This window comes from Poromitra crassiceps (assembly GCF_964638095.1).
Source record: "Poromitra crassiceps genome assembly, chromosome: 21".
Classification (NCBI taxonomy): Eukaryota; Metazoa; Chordata; class Actinopteri; order Beryciformes; family Melamphaidae; genus Poromitra; species Poromitra crassiceps.
Window position 1 is genome coordinate 11,619,161 of NC_139638.1, and position 13,342 is coordinate 11,632,502.

The window sequence follows — 13,342 nt, forward strand, 5'->3', positions numbered from 1 at the left end:
GCGCGAGTGGAGACCGGAGGACGAGGATGTCGATCCGGTGCTCGTTCGTGCATTTGGCTACTGGAACAAACAAAAGGGGGGACCGAAAAGAGTGCTTCAGGTGGGACAGAAGCTGGGAAAAGGGGGGGATGGAAATGGGGTTTAAAAGGAAAGTTAAGGAAAATGTGGGGGCTTGTGTTTAATTGAGATGTGGGGGTTATTGTTGAATGGGAAATGTGGGTTGAATTTAAATGTGTGAAAAAGAAAGGAAATAATGAAAAACTAGACATTATGGAGTGCCTAATGGGAAACTAGACATTATGGGGGTACCTAATGGAAAACTAGACATTACGGAGTACCTGATGCAAACTGGACATTATGACGGGGGTGTTGGAAAAAAAGAAGGGACTAATTGTGGGGAGTTGAAATGTTGTGGGGTTTGTGGGAATTAGAATTTGATGTGGTGATGGGAAAAAATGTTGTGTTGGGTGTGTTTTGGTACAGAGGGATATGTGTGGGTTGTGCATGTCGCGTGGAAGCGACATTAAAGTTGGGTGGGGGAAATGTAGCGTTTCAGGTAATCCAAGTATTACCTGTAATGTGATGTGCAATAGAAGTGTCTAGATTGCACCTAGGAACTAATGTGTGTGGGTGTGTTCCTAGGGGGAAGGGGATATATGTGACCAGCGGCCGGGGCGGAGGCCAGTCAGGCCATGTGGGCGAGCTGACCGGGTGGTTGCAGAGCTAGCAGCGAAGCTAGCTGCTAGGAGCTATATTGTGAAGACAAGAATAAAAAGCCTGTACCAACTTCAAGTCTCCAGTTCCTTGGACAAATACTCACTTTGTTACAATATATATAAGCAACATTAAAGAAAAATAAGTACAACAGTCAAATTATTTTCAAGTCATTATAGGTTGCCTGAGGATTTATGGATGATGTGTATTATTTGTTTCTGACAGCCTACAAGGATAGTTTTTGTTTATTTATTCCTTTATTTATTGTAGTTTTTAATATATGATGTAACAGTAGCCAGCGGGTAGTGCTGTGTAGTGAGTAAACCTCACTCCCAGAGAGCCTCCTTGCTAGAGCGCCCACCTCCCATGCCGGAGGTTCCGAGTTCCCAGTGGCGGAGGACTACACAACGCGGGTTATATATAAAAATAAAAATAAAACACGATTTCAGACGGCAGCCCGTCTTTATTGTCACACGAACGCACTACAACACATGCATGCGGCCACAACACACACTCATGCTGACGGTAGCCGGTGAAATATGTCCTCTGACCCATCCAGGCTTGTCCTTTCCTCCAGGGGGCAGGCCAGGAGCAGTGGTCGCTATTTCTTTCCAGCGCCCGGGGACCTTCATTGGACCAACTTCAGATGTTGTCGTCACTGGTCGGATGACGATCTTCTGCATGTTTTTAGTGGGGGGTTATGTACGGAGGAACCCCCTGGGGGGTACGGGGAGAACATGCAAACTCCACACAGAAAGGCCCTTTCGACGAGATAGCCCACCTGGGCAGTAGGCACTGAAGATATGGGGGGGTCACAACTCCAGCGCCCACAGCGTCCCAGGTGGGAATCGAACCCAGGACCTTCGAGCTGTGAGGCGACAGCGCTTACCACTGCACCACTGTACCCCTATAATGGAGTTAAAAGAAATAATAAGCTTTTAAGTCTGTACAAAATCCCCAAGTATTGGCTTTGGGAACCATCCTCATCATCACCCTGGACTTACATGCATGTATGTTGGGGGGGAATAGCCATACAAATTTAAGATCATGATAAGCTACGACATACCAGAAGTCATGCAACAACAATTTACTCCTAACAGAAAAATAATTATTACTAGGACGGGTTATTGAACAAATGAAGCAGCCACTTATGATATAACAGCTTTATTGGAACATCAATTCAATAAGACAGAGCTAGTATATTTTGGTCACGTTATTCTTAATATCCTGAAAACAAACATGGGACTTCTGTGGCCAAAGCCGGCTGTCCTCTGCAGTGAAGTGAGACCAGATCACAGCAGCCCTCAGTGAGGTCCACACAGGGCCAGCAGGACCTTCTCAGTGAGGTCCACACAGGGCCAGCAGGACCTTCTCAGTGAGGTCCACACAGGGCCAGCAGGACCTTCTCATAGTGTCCCTTAGTGTCCAGCTGTGAAACAGAGGCAAAAGGCACAACCAGTTAAAATACTGTGACTGTGATTGCAAGGGTACAAGGAGCTAGCGTAATTACATCTACACCTGTTACTAGCCTTTTATTTGTGCTTTTGTAAGTATTTTTTTAAAGTCAGTATTGTACACTATTTTGTAATTTCCAATTAAAGTCATCTAATTTGAACTCTGTCTTCTCTCCTTTTAGAATGACACAGAAAAGATCAGTTCCTTTTTCCTAAAAAGTAACTCAGTATCTTTTACTCTGGGTAGGCTACATTTTGAATGTACAATTTTACGCTACACTTTTATTTACAGTATACCAGAGTAAAATATCAGCAAAGTAACAATACATCTACTTGAGTAGGACACGACTCTAGTTGGTACATTTTCCACCACAGAACATTAGAAACTGTTTGTATTACAAAACAATTCTGTTGCTAGGGAACCGTTTGGACCCAACCGTATTTCCTGTCAGCTATTGTATTAGCAAACACTGCAACAGGAAATACACTTTACCATTTGGAATGTTTATGTTGTCAAGTTGAACGTGTGTGTGACAGAATGTTTATGTTGTCAAGTTGAACGTGTATGTGACAGAATGTTTATGTTGTCAAGTTGAACGTGTATGTGACAGAATGTTTATGTTGTCAAGTTGAACGTGTATGTGACAGAATGTTTATGTTGTCAAGTTGAACGTGTGTGTGACAGAATGTTTATGTTGTCAAGTTGAACGTGTATGTGACAGAATGTTTATGTTGTCAAGTTGAACGTGTATGTGACAGAATGTTTATGTTGTCAAGTTGAACGTGTGTGTGTGACAGAATGTTTATGTTGTCAAGTTGAACGTGTGTGTGACAGAATGTTTATGTTGTCAAGTTGAACGTGTGTGTGACAGAATGTTTATGTTGTCAAGTTGAACGTGTGTGTGACAGAATGTTTATGTTGTCAAGTTGAACGTGTGTGTGTGACAGAATGTTTATGTTGTCAAGTTGAACGTGTGTGTGACAGAATGTTTATGTTGTCAAGTTGAACGTGTGTGTGACAGAATGTTTATGTTGTCAAGTTGAACGTGTGTGTGACAGAATGTTTATGTTGTCAAGTTGAACGTGTATGTGACAGAATGTTTATGTTGTCAAGTTGAACGTGTATGTGACAGAATGTTTATGTTGTCAAGTTGAACGTGTGTGTGACAGAATGTTTATGTTGTCAAGTTGAACGTGTGTGTGACAGAATGTTTATGTTGTCAAGTTGAACGTGTGTGTGACAGAATGTTTATGTTGTCAAGTTGAACGTGTATGTGACAGAATGTTTATGTTGTCAAGTTGAACGTGTATGTGACAGAATGTTTATGTTGTCAAGTTGAACGTGTGTGTGACAGAATGTTTATGTTGTCAAGTTGAACGTGTGTGTGACAGAATGTTTATGTTGTCAAGTTGAACGTGTGTGTGACAGAATGTTTATGTTGTCAAGTTGAACGTGTGTGTGACAGAATGTTTATGTTGTCAAGTTGAACGTGTGTGTGACAGAATGTTTATGTTGTCAAGTTGAACGTGTATGTGACAGAATGTTTATGTTGTCAAGTTGAACGTGTGTGTGACAGAATGTTTATGTTGTCAAGTTGAACGTGTGTGTGTGACAGAATGTTTATGTTGTCAAGTTGAACGTGTGTGTGACAGAATGTTTATGTTGTCAAGTTGAACGTGTATGTGACAGAATGTTTATGTTGTCAAGTTGAACGTGTATGTGACAGAATGTTTATGTTGTCAAGTTGAACGTGTGTGTGACAGAATGTTTATGTTGTCAAGTTGAACGTGTGTGTGACAGAATGTTTATGTTGTCAAGTTGAACGTGTATGTGACAGAATGTTTATGTTGTCAAGTTGAACGTGTGTGTGACAGAATGTTTATGTTGTCAAGTTGAACGTGTGTGTGACAGAATGTTTATGTTGTCAAGTTGAACGTGTGTGTGACAGAATGTTTATGTTGTCAAGTTGAACGTGTGTGTGACAGAATGTTTATGTTGTCAAGTTGAACGTGTGTGTGACAGAATGTTTATGTTGTCAAGTGAACGTGTGTGTGACAGAATGTTTATGTTGTCAAGTTGAACGTGTGTGTGACAGAATGTTTATGTTGTCAAGTTGAACGTGTGTGTGACAGGGTGTTTATGTTGTCAAGTTGAACGTGTGTGTGACAGGGTGTTTATGTTGTCAAGTTGAACGTGTGTGTGACAGAATGTTTATGTTGTCAAGTTGAACGTGTGTGTGACAGAATGTTTATTTTGTCAAGTTGAACGTGTGTGTGACAGAATGTTTATGTTGTCAAGTTGAACGTGTGTGTGACAGAATGTTTATGTTGTCAAGTTGAACGTGTGTGTGACAGAATGTTTATGTTGTCAAGTTGAACGTGTGTGTGACAGAATGTTTATGTTGTCAAGTTGAACGTGTGTGTGACAGAATGTTTATGTTGTCAAGTTGAACGTGTGTGTGACAGAATGTTTATGTTGTCAAGTTGAACGTGTGTGTGACAGGGTGTTTATGTTGTCAAGTTGAACGTGTGTGTGACAGGGTGTTTATGTTGTCAAGTTGAACGTGTGTGTGACAGAATGTTTATGTTGTCAAGTTGAACGTGTGTGTGACAGGGTGTTTATGTTGTCAAGTTGAACGTGTGTGTGACAGGGTGTTTATGTTGTCAAGTTGAACGTGTGTGTGACAGAATGTTTATGTTGTCAAGTTGAACGTGTGTGTGACAGAATGTTTATGTTGTCAAGTTGAACGTGTGTGTGACAGAATGTTTATGTTGTCAAGTTGAACGTGTGTGTGACAGAATGTTTATGTTGTCAAGTTGAACGTGTGTGTGACAGAATGTTTATGTTGTCAAGTTGAACGTGTGTGTGACAGAATGTTTATGTTGTCAAGTTGAACGTGTGTGTGACAGAATGTTTATGTTGTCAAGTTGAACGTGTGTGTGACCGAATGTTTATGTTGTCAAGTTGAACGTGTGTGTGACAGAATGTTTATGTTGTCAAGTTGAACGTGTGTGTGACCGAATGTTTATGTTGTCAAGTTGAACGTGTGTGTGACAGAATGTTTATGTTGTCAAGTTGAACGTGTGTGTGACAGAATGTTTATGTTGTCAAGTTGAACGTGTGTGTGACAGAATGTTTATGTTGTCAAGTTGACCGTGTGTGTGACCGAATGTTTATGTTGTCAAGTTGAACGTGTGTGTGACAGAATGTTTATGTTGTCAAGTTGAACGTGTGTGTGACAGAATGTTTATGTTGTCAAGTTGAACGTGTGTGTGACAGAATGTTTATGTTGTCAAGTTGAACGTGTGTGTGACAGAATGTTTATGTTGTCAAGTTGAACGTGTGTGTGACAGAATGTTTATGTTGTCAAGTTGAACGTGTGTGTGACAGAATGTTTATGTTGTCAAGTTGAACGTGTGTGTGACAGAATGTTTATGTTGTCAAGTTGAACGTGTGTGTGACAGAATGTTTATGTTGTCAAGTTGAACGTGTGTGTGACAGAATGTTTATGTTGTCAAGTTGAACGTGTATGTGACAGAATGTTTATGTTGTCAAGTTGAACGTGTGTGTGACAGAATGTTTATGTTGTCAAGTTGAACGTGTATGTGACAGAATGTTTATGTTGTCAAGTTGAACGTGTGTGTGACAGGGTGACAGGGTGACAGGGTGAGATGCAGGCAGCCATGCTGGAACATCAGAATGGCCCACACACACACACACACATCAACATCAAAGGTCTTTGGCATAGCTTTACCAGGATGTCATCCTGCAGAGTGGTTTTGTACATGGCCTTGTACTCGTCCATGATCTTCTTCAGGTCCATCTCAGAGCGGCTCACCATCACCCGGGTCAGCATGTCTTCACATGTGCCGTGGCCCTGCGGAGAGCCAGCACACACATCATCATCACACACACACACCATCACCCGGGTCAGCATGTCTTCACATGTGCCGTGGCCCTGCAGAGAGCCAACACACACACCATCACCACACACACACACCATCACCCGGGTCAGCATGTCTTCACATGTGCCGTGGCCCTGCAGAGAGCCAACACACCCATCATCATCACACACCCATCATCATCACACACACACCATCATCACACACACACCATCACCACACACACACCATCACCCGGGTCAACATGTCTTCACATGTTCCGTGGCCCTGCAGAGAGCCATCACACCCACGGGCAGCAAGTATCAATGCATGCTCAATTCTTCACTCGACAGAGATCCTACAATGTCTGAATGATGCATGTTGGATGATCATTACAAACATGTTTCACAGCCAAACTTTCTTCAAACTCACAGAACTTTATTTTAAAATCCAATGTTTGCAAAGATACAAATGATATCAGGCTGAATTACAGGGAAATGTGTATAAAATGACACACAATTATTGAGTTTTTCCATGTCATGTAATGGTGCATAGAAAATGGCAACCTTGGGTTTGAATAAAAATTCAATCATATAATGGGGGGGTCGGCTTGCGGAAAAATTAGGCCAATGCGGAAGTGCCAAAAACTGCAGTTCCTCAAATGGCCACTTGAGGTTGGCTGCAAAAGGGAGTCATTCCCCATTCATCCCCATGTTAAAATGCTTGCCTTTATAGCAAAAATAAACATGTTTACAGCCTGGTTAAAAAAAGATCTCCATAGTTAATTTCACCTTTTGTGACAACTGAAAGGAGATGGGGGGGGGTGTTATACTGTATAATTGACCCATTTAAAGTCAAATAGATGTGGGTGTGAATGATTGACAGGCCGTCTGTCCAGTGATCGTGATGCGCAGCTCGCCAATCACGGACCAATATCAGGCGGCGCTGCTGTGGCTCTATGGGAAACTCTTGGTCTCGCGCGAGCTGTGCGAGAACCAAGATGGCCGCAACCACAATGCCAAACTAGAGGCTTCAAAACGCGAGTCCACAAACCAATGACTCACTACGTCCATCTTTTTTTACAGTCTGGTTAGAACGAGCAGTATGTGACACTGTTGTATACAGAGAGAGAGACAGACATAGAGAGAGAGAGAGAGAGAGAGAGAGAGACAGAGACAGACATAGAGAGAGAGAGGGACAGACAGAGAGAGAGAGAGAGAGACAGAGAGAGAGAGAGAGAGATAGAGAGACAGACAGTACAGTGGTTGACTTTACCTTCATAGACAGGTGGAGTTTCTCGGCGAAGAAGGCAGGTTTGCTCCAAGCACACTTCACTACACACCAAATAAACAAGAACCCAAATCATCATGAAGCAAGCGCTCAGTTACTTTGTGTGTTGTAGATGTAGATCAATCTGTAGAGCCTGCAGATGTCCAAATTATTGATTTTTTACTTTTCCCTTCGTACAGTACATGAGGTCCTGTTGCCTTTGTGCCACCTGTTATAGCCAGGAGCCTACATAATACTACACAGAGAATGATTTGTGTTCACTCTGGAAGTGTTAAAAAGCAACACTATGTGCTTCTATTTGGCAGATTTAAGTGAGTGTGCAATATGGAGTTGTTTTTATCCCTATGGTAGTCTACATATACTGTATCTTTCAGATTGTTATTTTATTTCATTTTATGGTATTTTATTTGCTTCTATGTCTTAGCCTGTTTCCTATGTGTTGACGTGTTTTACATGTTATGGTTTATTTGAGCCATTCTTTGTCCCCATCTGTCTGTCTAGCTTGTCAAATCAAATCCCCATCAACCATGTTGAGATGGCAATGAAGTATTGAACTCCAAGTCCAACAGCCATCAGAGTTAATTTCACATTTTTAGATGGCTTTGAACAGCTGGCCCAAAGCCATATCACTATATGAATGAACAAACACTCCAATCAATACTTTTCAACTCCAAATAATTGTCAGTGAAAAATCAACATGTGAACATCTGCTCCAGTGTCACAAGAGAGGATTACTTTACATTTATCGTTTGTTGTGATTCAAATGATGCTGAATCTGATAATATTAGCAAAAGTGATGTGATATCACCCTCACCAATGTCAATGAGGCAGTCTTCAATGTCTCCCTTCAGCTCCATGTCCAGGGCTTTAGGTAGGTTCACATCACTGATGCTGGAGTATTTCTGGAATGCTATGAGGTAAACACAACAGGTATTTAAAGCACATATGTCATTACCGTTACAGACCGAAACAATGAAGCGTTGTGTGTGTGTGTGCGCGTGTGTGTGTGTGTGTCGGGGGGAGGTGAAGATTCCTTGGGCATGAAACTCAGCCAATAAAATAAATGTCTTTGTAAACTATGTAAACAATTTAGTTTATCTAATAAAAGATTTGCAGTTTCAAGGAGTTCACACAACAGCAGCATTTACAGAGGTTTCTTACATGTAGATTTAGTATGTATGACGAAGTCCAACCAAATCTCTGATTCCTGAAAAAGTTATTTTGAATAATCCAATTTCATGTCATACAAGGATTAAGGACACAGCTTAAAGCAGGAGTCCCCGATCTTTTTTTAGGATGAGAGCTACTTAGACAAAAAAAATAAAAGTACTAGTACTAGTACTAATAAAATTAGTCGCGGGCTACGTATTTGGCACATTTTAACATTATTTAGTTATAATGTTAAATAGCTCTATCTGATTTATATCCGAGTTATAATAGTAATGTAGATAGTTAACTATACACGAGTGGGATTTAGTTCATGAATGAATAAATAAATACATTTGTCCGACTTTATTATCCCAGTATTGTTGCTGGGTGTGTTGCTACCTGTTGCCTGTCCAAGTGCGGTTACACCTGTTTGTCCGGGTGTGTCCGTTCACTTTAAATGGAGGTTTTGTGTGTTAAAATGTTCATATGGTTTAATGTGGATTAACGTGGTGTTAGTACCGGTGATTCTGACTTAACAGGTCTGCTTAGTGCAGCTGATACATTCAAACATGTTTTAAATAAGCTAACCTTTAGAGAGCTGTCAGCTGATACATTCAAACATGTTTTAAATAAGCTAACCTTTAGAGAGCTGTCAGCTGATACATTCAAACATGTTTTAAATAAGCTAACCTTTAGAGAGCTGTCAGCTGATACATTCAAACATGTTTTAAATAGGCTCACTTTTAGAGCTGATACATTCAAACATGTTTTAAATAGGCTCACTTTTAGAGAGCTGTCGGCTGTTCCTGGTTGTGAGGATGTCGATGAAGACGGCGATGTCGGTTCCTTTTGTGTTCTCGCCCGCCTCAAACAGAGCCTGCAGGGTGATGTAACATTACAAGTTAATACATGTGCTCTTTGTTACTGTGTTTTGATGAAAGTACAATCATATGTTGAGAGTAACGAGGGGGAAAGTGTTACCTTTGCATCCCGTCTGGCCAGATCCAGGTCCACTTCGTTGCCCTCGTCCTTGTTGGCTTTCAGCATGGCCAGAAGCGCCAAAGTGAAGTCGCCACTGGTATCGGCCTTGAGGACTTCCTCCAGCTCCGCCTGGTACTCTGAGGGAGGAAGAAAGATGATTTTAAGATTGTATTTTTATATAAAATGGCCTGCATTTATATAGCGCTTTTATCCAAAGTGCTTTACAGTCAGTAGGTACATTCACCCAGAGCCGTATAATAGAAGAGTTCCGACATCTCCATTCACTCCAATGGACCAGTTTTTTTCCAGGAAGTAGAAAGTGGAACTCGAGTAAAAAAAAGCAGCAGTGTCAAGTTGCAGCAAAATAGACAGTTGGTGTTGTACTTTGAAAGGGTGTTTCATCCCTTGAATCAAACTGTACATTATCAGCTTTATTTTAGCATGCAAAAGTAGCGCAAGACCCATTCCTGGCTAATGAGTCTCGCATTTTGGTCCTCCGCTGACGCCACTCTCTTACTAGAGGACACTACATTCACCCATTCGCACACCGATGGCGGCAGGCTGCCACGCAGGGTGCTGGCACACCAACGGGAGCAATTTGGGGTTCAGTGTCTTGTACAAGGACACTTCGACATGCAGACTGGAGGAGCCGGGAATCGAACCACCGACCTCTTTTATCCAAAGCGATTGGTGGACGACCCGCTCTACCTCCTGAGCTAGAGCCGCCCCAATTATATAGATTATATTATATAGATTTTTTTATATTCATCGTTTTGACTTGAATCTGGAAATCTGTATTATTCTGTTGTTGCACTCATCATAGCTAAATGCCTAATGTAAAATGGGATGACGTGCTTTTGGAAGGCCCAGTCCAATATGTACGCAGGGAAATCTCACACAACACACACACACACACACACACACACACACACACACACACACACACACACACACACACACACACACACACACACACACACACACACACACACACAACACACACACACACACACACACACAGTACCTTCTTGAAAGACTCTCTGGATTTCACGAATCTGTTGGTTTGATCTTGATGCAAGAATCTCCACCAGGATGTCCTCATGCGTGCCGAGACCCTGTTGGACAGACCAGTAATATAATCTATAATAATAATAATAATAATAATAATAATAATAATAATAATAATAATGGGCAAAGTATTTGCAGAGCTGTCTTTAAAACAGAAATGCAAATTGCTATAGATATTTAAAATATTATTAATTTGTCAATAAAGACAATGACAGACACAGAATTAGGTCAAACTTTATAATACATATACTGTACATAAATAAACAAATAAACAAACAAACAAACAAACAAATACTTTTTCAAAATGAACTCCACCAGAGCATAACGCATGAACAACATTGATGTTTACCTTTGTGGCTTTTCTGAGTTGGTGAGCATCAAACTGAGCAGGAGTCATGAGGAGAGCCAGAGCCACATCCTCCAGGTCCGAGCGCAGTGCCGACTTCAGAGCGTCAACCAGCGCCTGAAACACAGACAACACTCAGCACACTCTGCAGCCATCAGACCTGGAACACAGACAACACTCAGCACACTCTACAGCCATCAGGACACCACCAGGTACTGCTGCCATCAGGACACCACCAGGTACTGCTGCTCAGATCTAGTCATGATGCACTTCCTCTCCAAACAGAGTCATGCTTTGCAGACAATATAAAGCGATGTCAAATCCAATTAGGAAAATACTACCAATTAAAAACAGGGTTGCAGAAGACTAATATGCAAGTAAAAGAGGTAAACAAATTGTATAATAACCAACCAAGTGTCATTTGTGTTGCACATTTGTGAAATTGCTCAAAACATTTGTACATACAGTAGTGAGATCAGAGAGGAGACACTTTACACTTCAATATCCCACTATTCTCACACTTTAATTTATGAACTGATTTGTTTATGTTCAATATGATGCCTGCTGATTGCAGCAGTGTTGGAACAGTCAGTTAGGCGATATCCCTCTGAATACAACAAATATCACAATATGTGAAATGTTGCTTTTACAACGACATAAAATGTGTTTTTCTCCAACTGCACCACCTAATGACTCACCTCCCCAGTCCAACTGCACCACCTAATAACTCACCTCCCCAGTCGACACCTCATAAACGGTTTTGATCTGCTGCCTTTGATCATTGCTTCTCGTGGCCAGAACTGAAATGATCACGTCCTCATCTACTCCTGTGAGGGGAGAACATGTTGTGTATCGATGGATTAGATGTTGTATTAGACACGACTAGTCACTAGATCACAATATGTTGTAGGCTATTTATAAAGCCTCCCCAACGTGTGGCGTTTCCTGATGTGAAAATTGTGTAAATTTTTTTTTTTTAATCAAATCAACCACTGACAAGCTCACAAGAGTGGAAGAATTAAAAATGTTTTCACAGTCTGTCAGACAATAAACCCTAAATAAATCCCTTCCTTGTGTGCACAGTTCTTCATACCTCTGGTTTCAATGGCTTTCTGAAGAACTGAAGCATCACTGCTGGCACTGAAGTGTGGATACGGAGCGACGGTCCCATAAAACTTTGTTTTTGGTTTACCCTTCACCTGCAGGAACAGGCAGAAATAACAGTCCTTTAAATACTAGGCTACAGTGATTTTGCAAATCCAGATGAATTCAATGCCACATGTAGTTTTCCGTTTTAAGTATTATTTTGAAGGCACTCGGGAGTGCTTTCAAAATAATAGGCGGCCTGTCTTTCATCAGGAGGTTTACAGGGCAGAGTGACAGGGAAGATAGGATGATGATGTGACAAACTGACTCAAGTCAAAACAACACAGAAACAATCACACACAATTTCAATGAATGCAAGAAAGATCTAAGCTTGGGGCACCAGGTGAGCTGATACTCACTGTGACAGTGTCCTCATCCTCTGGGTCCCTCTTATGGATGACATTTTTGAAGAATTTCTTGAAGAATGACATCTTTGCTTTGCTAGAAATGTAAAAGAAACAGCTGAAGAAAAGACACAAGCTGCGGTTGAAAGAGATTACCATCTATCAGCATGACAGTGGAGTTGGAGGTATTTCAAAAAGTCACATTCAGAAAAGTAGCAAACAAACATTTTCCTTCATATCCAAACATCAGAAAGTCTTACCTGCTTCTCTAGAGACAATCTTCAGCCACAGTCTGTCAATGTTCAGTAGTGTGTAGTAGCAGACTTTCGGGGCGGTTTATTTTCACATTGTTGACCGGGTGTCGTTCAGAAAGTTGGCCAATCCTGTCCCATCCTTTCATGACCAACATTCCTTCAAGATGACAATCCGTGTGCCTCCGACTGGTTGGGTGACTATTGTACATTTAAACTTGTGTTTCAAAGTTTCTACTCAAAACACAAATCATGTGGTGTACGTATTAGTTGGTATAGAACCGTTCATATGGCAAGATGATTTTCAATCGTATTGTCACCTGTTCTCTGAATCTGCGGTGAACTAGTTGCCTCAGTCTGACACCTAAACACTTTAGACTAAAGACGGTTGCTTTTGCACAACCTGATGTTCTGCATTTTTCTCTTAAGCAAACAGCAGACAGACACACTAATGTACAAGAAAGAAATGCACCAAGGAGCAGAAATGCGAGGAATCATTGGTGACAAATTCCATTGTAGTGTATGTATATTTTTTCTTTCTTTCCATTGAGGGAAGGTATTTTTTAAAGCACTAAACTAAACTAAAGTAAATGCGGAAGACAATGAAGCACAATTCATTTAGGATAGAGATCAGATTCAGAGCATTATCACTACAAAGATGTTAGTAAAACATTTAAAACTGTATTTGCAAAGTCAGAATCATACCATAAATTACAA

General features: G+C 41.1%; 1 protein-coding gene across 3 annotated transcripts; it reads right to left on the minus strand.

Annotated features, from left to right (window-relative positions):
* Nucleotides 1-1,869: 1,869 nt before the first annotated feature.
* Nucleotides 1,870-12,720, minus strand: LOC310795205 (annexin A1-like). 3 transcript variants are annotated; one of them, XM_083657270.1, is made up of 12 exons: nt 12,635-12,720; nt 12,390-12,471; nt 11,978-12,083; nt 11,617-11,711; nt 10,888-11,001; nt 10,495-10,585; nt 9,471-9,607; nt 9,273-9,366; nt 8,155-8,250; nt 7,326-7,384; nt 5,924-6,046; nt 1,870-2,143 (listed from the first exon to the last, which is right to left on the minus strand). In XM_083657270.1, the coding sequence occupies exons 2-12, from the start codon at nt 12,459-12,461 to the stop codon at nt 2,087-2,089; spliced, it is 1,044 nt and encodes a 347-aa protein (XP_083513396.1). In that variant the 5' UTR covers nt 12,462-12,471; nt 12,635-12,720; the 3' UTR covers nt 1,870-2,086. The 3 variants fall into 3 exon arrangements, with proteins under 3 accessions (XP_083513396.1, XP_083513397.1, XP_083513395.1); XM_083657271.1 differs by having other exon boundaries at nt 12,390-12,492; nt 12,635-12,649; XM_083657269.1 differs by lacking the exon at nt 12,635-12,720 and having other exon boundaries at nt 12,390-12,553.
* Between the last annotated feature and the right edge of the window lie 622 nt (nt 12,721-13,342).

Coding starts and splice junctions, on each gene's coding strand:
- LOC310795205 (XM_083657269.1), bottom strand. CDS start 12,533: ATGGTAATCTCTTTCAACCGCAGCTTGTGTCTTTTCTTCAGCTGTTTC. Junction 9,608..10,494: donor CCAGAGAGTCTTTCAAGAAG/GTACTGTGTGTG, acceptor TTCCTCCCTCAG/AGTACCAGGCGGAGCTGGAG. Junction 6,047..7,325: donor AACTCCACCTGTCTATGAAG/GTAAAGTCAACC, acceptor GGCTCTCCGCAG/GGCCACGGCACATGTGAAGA.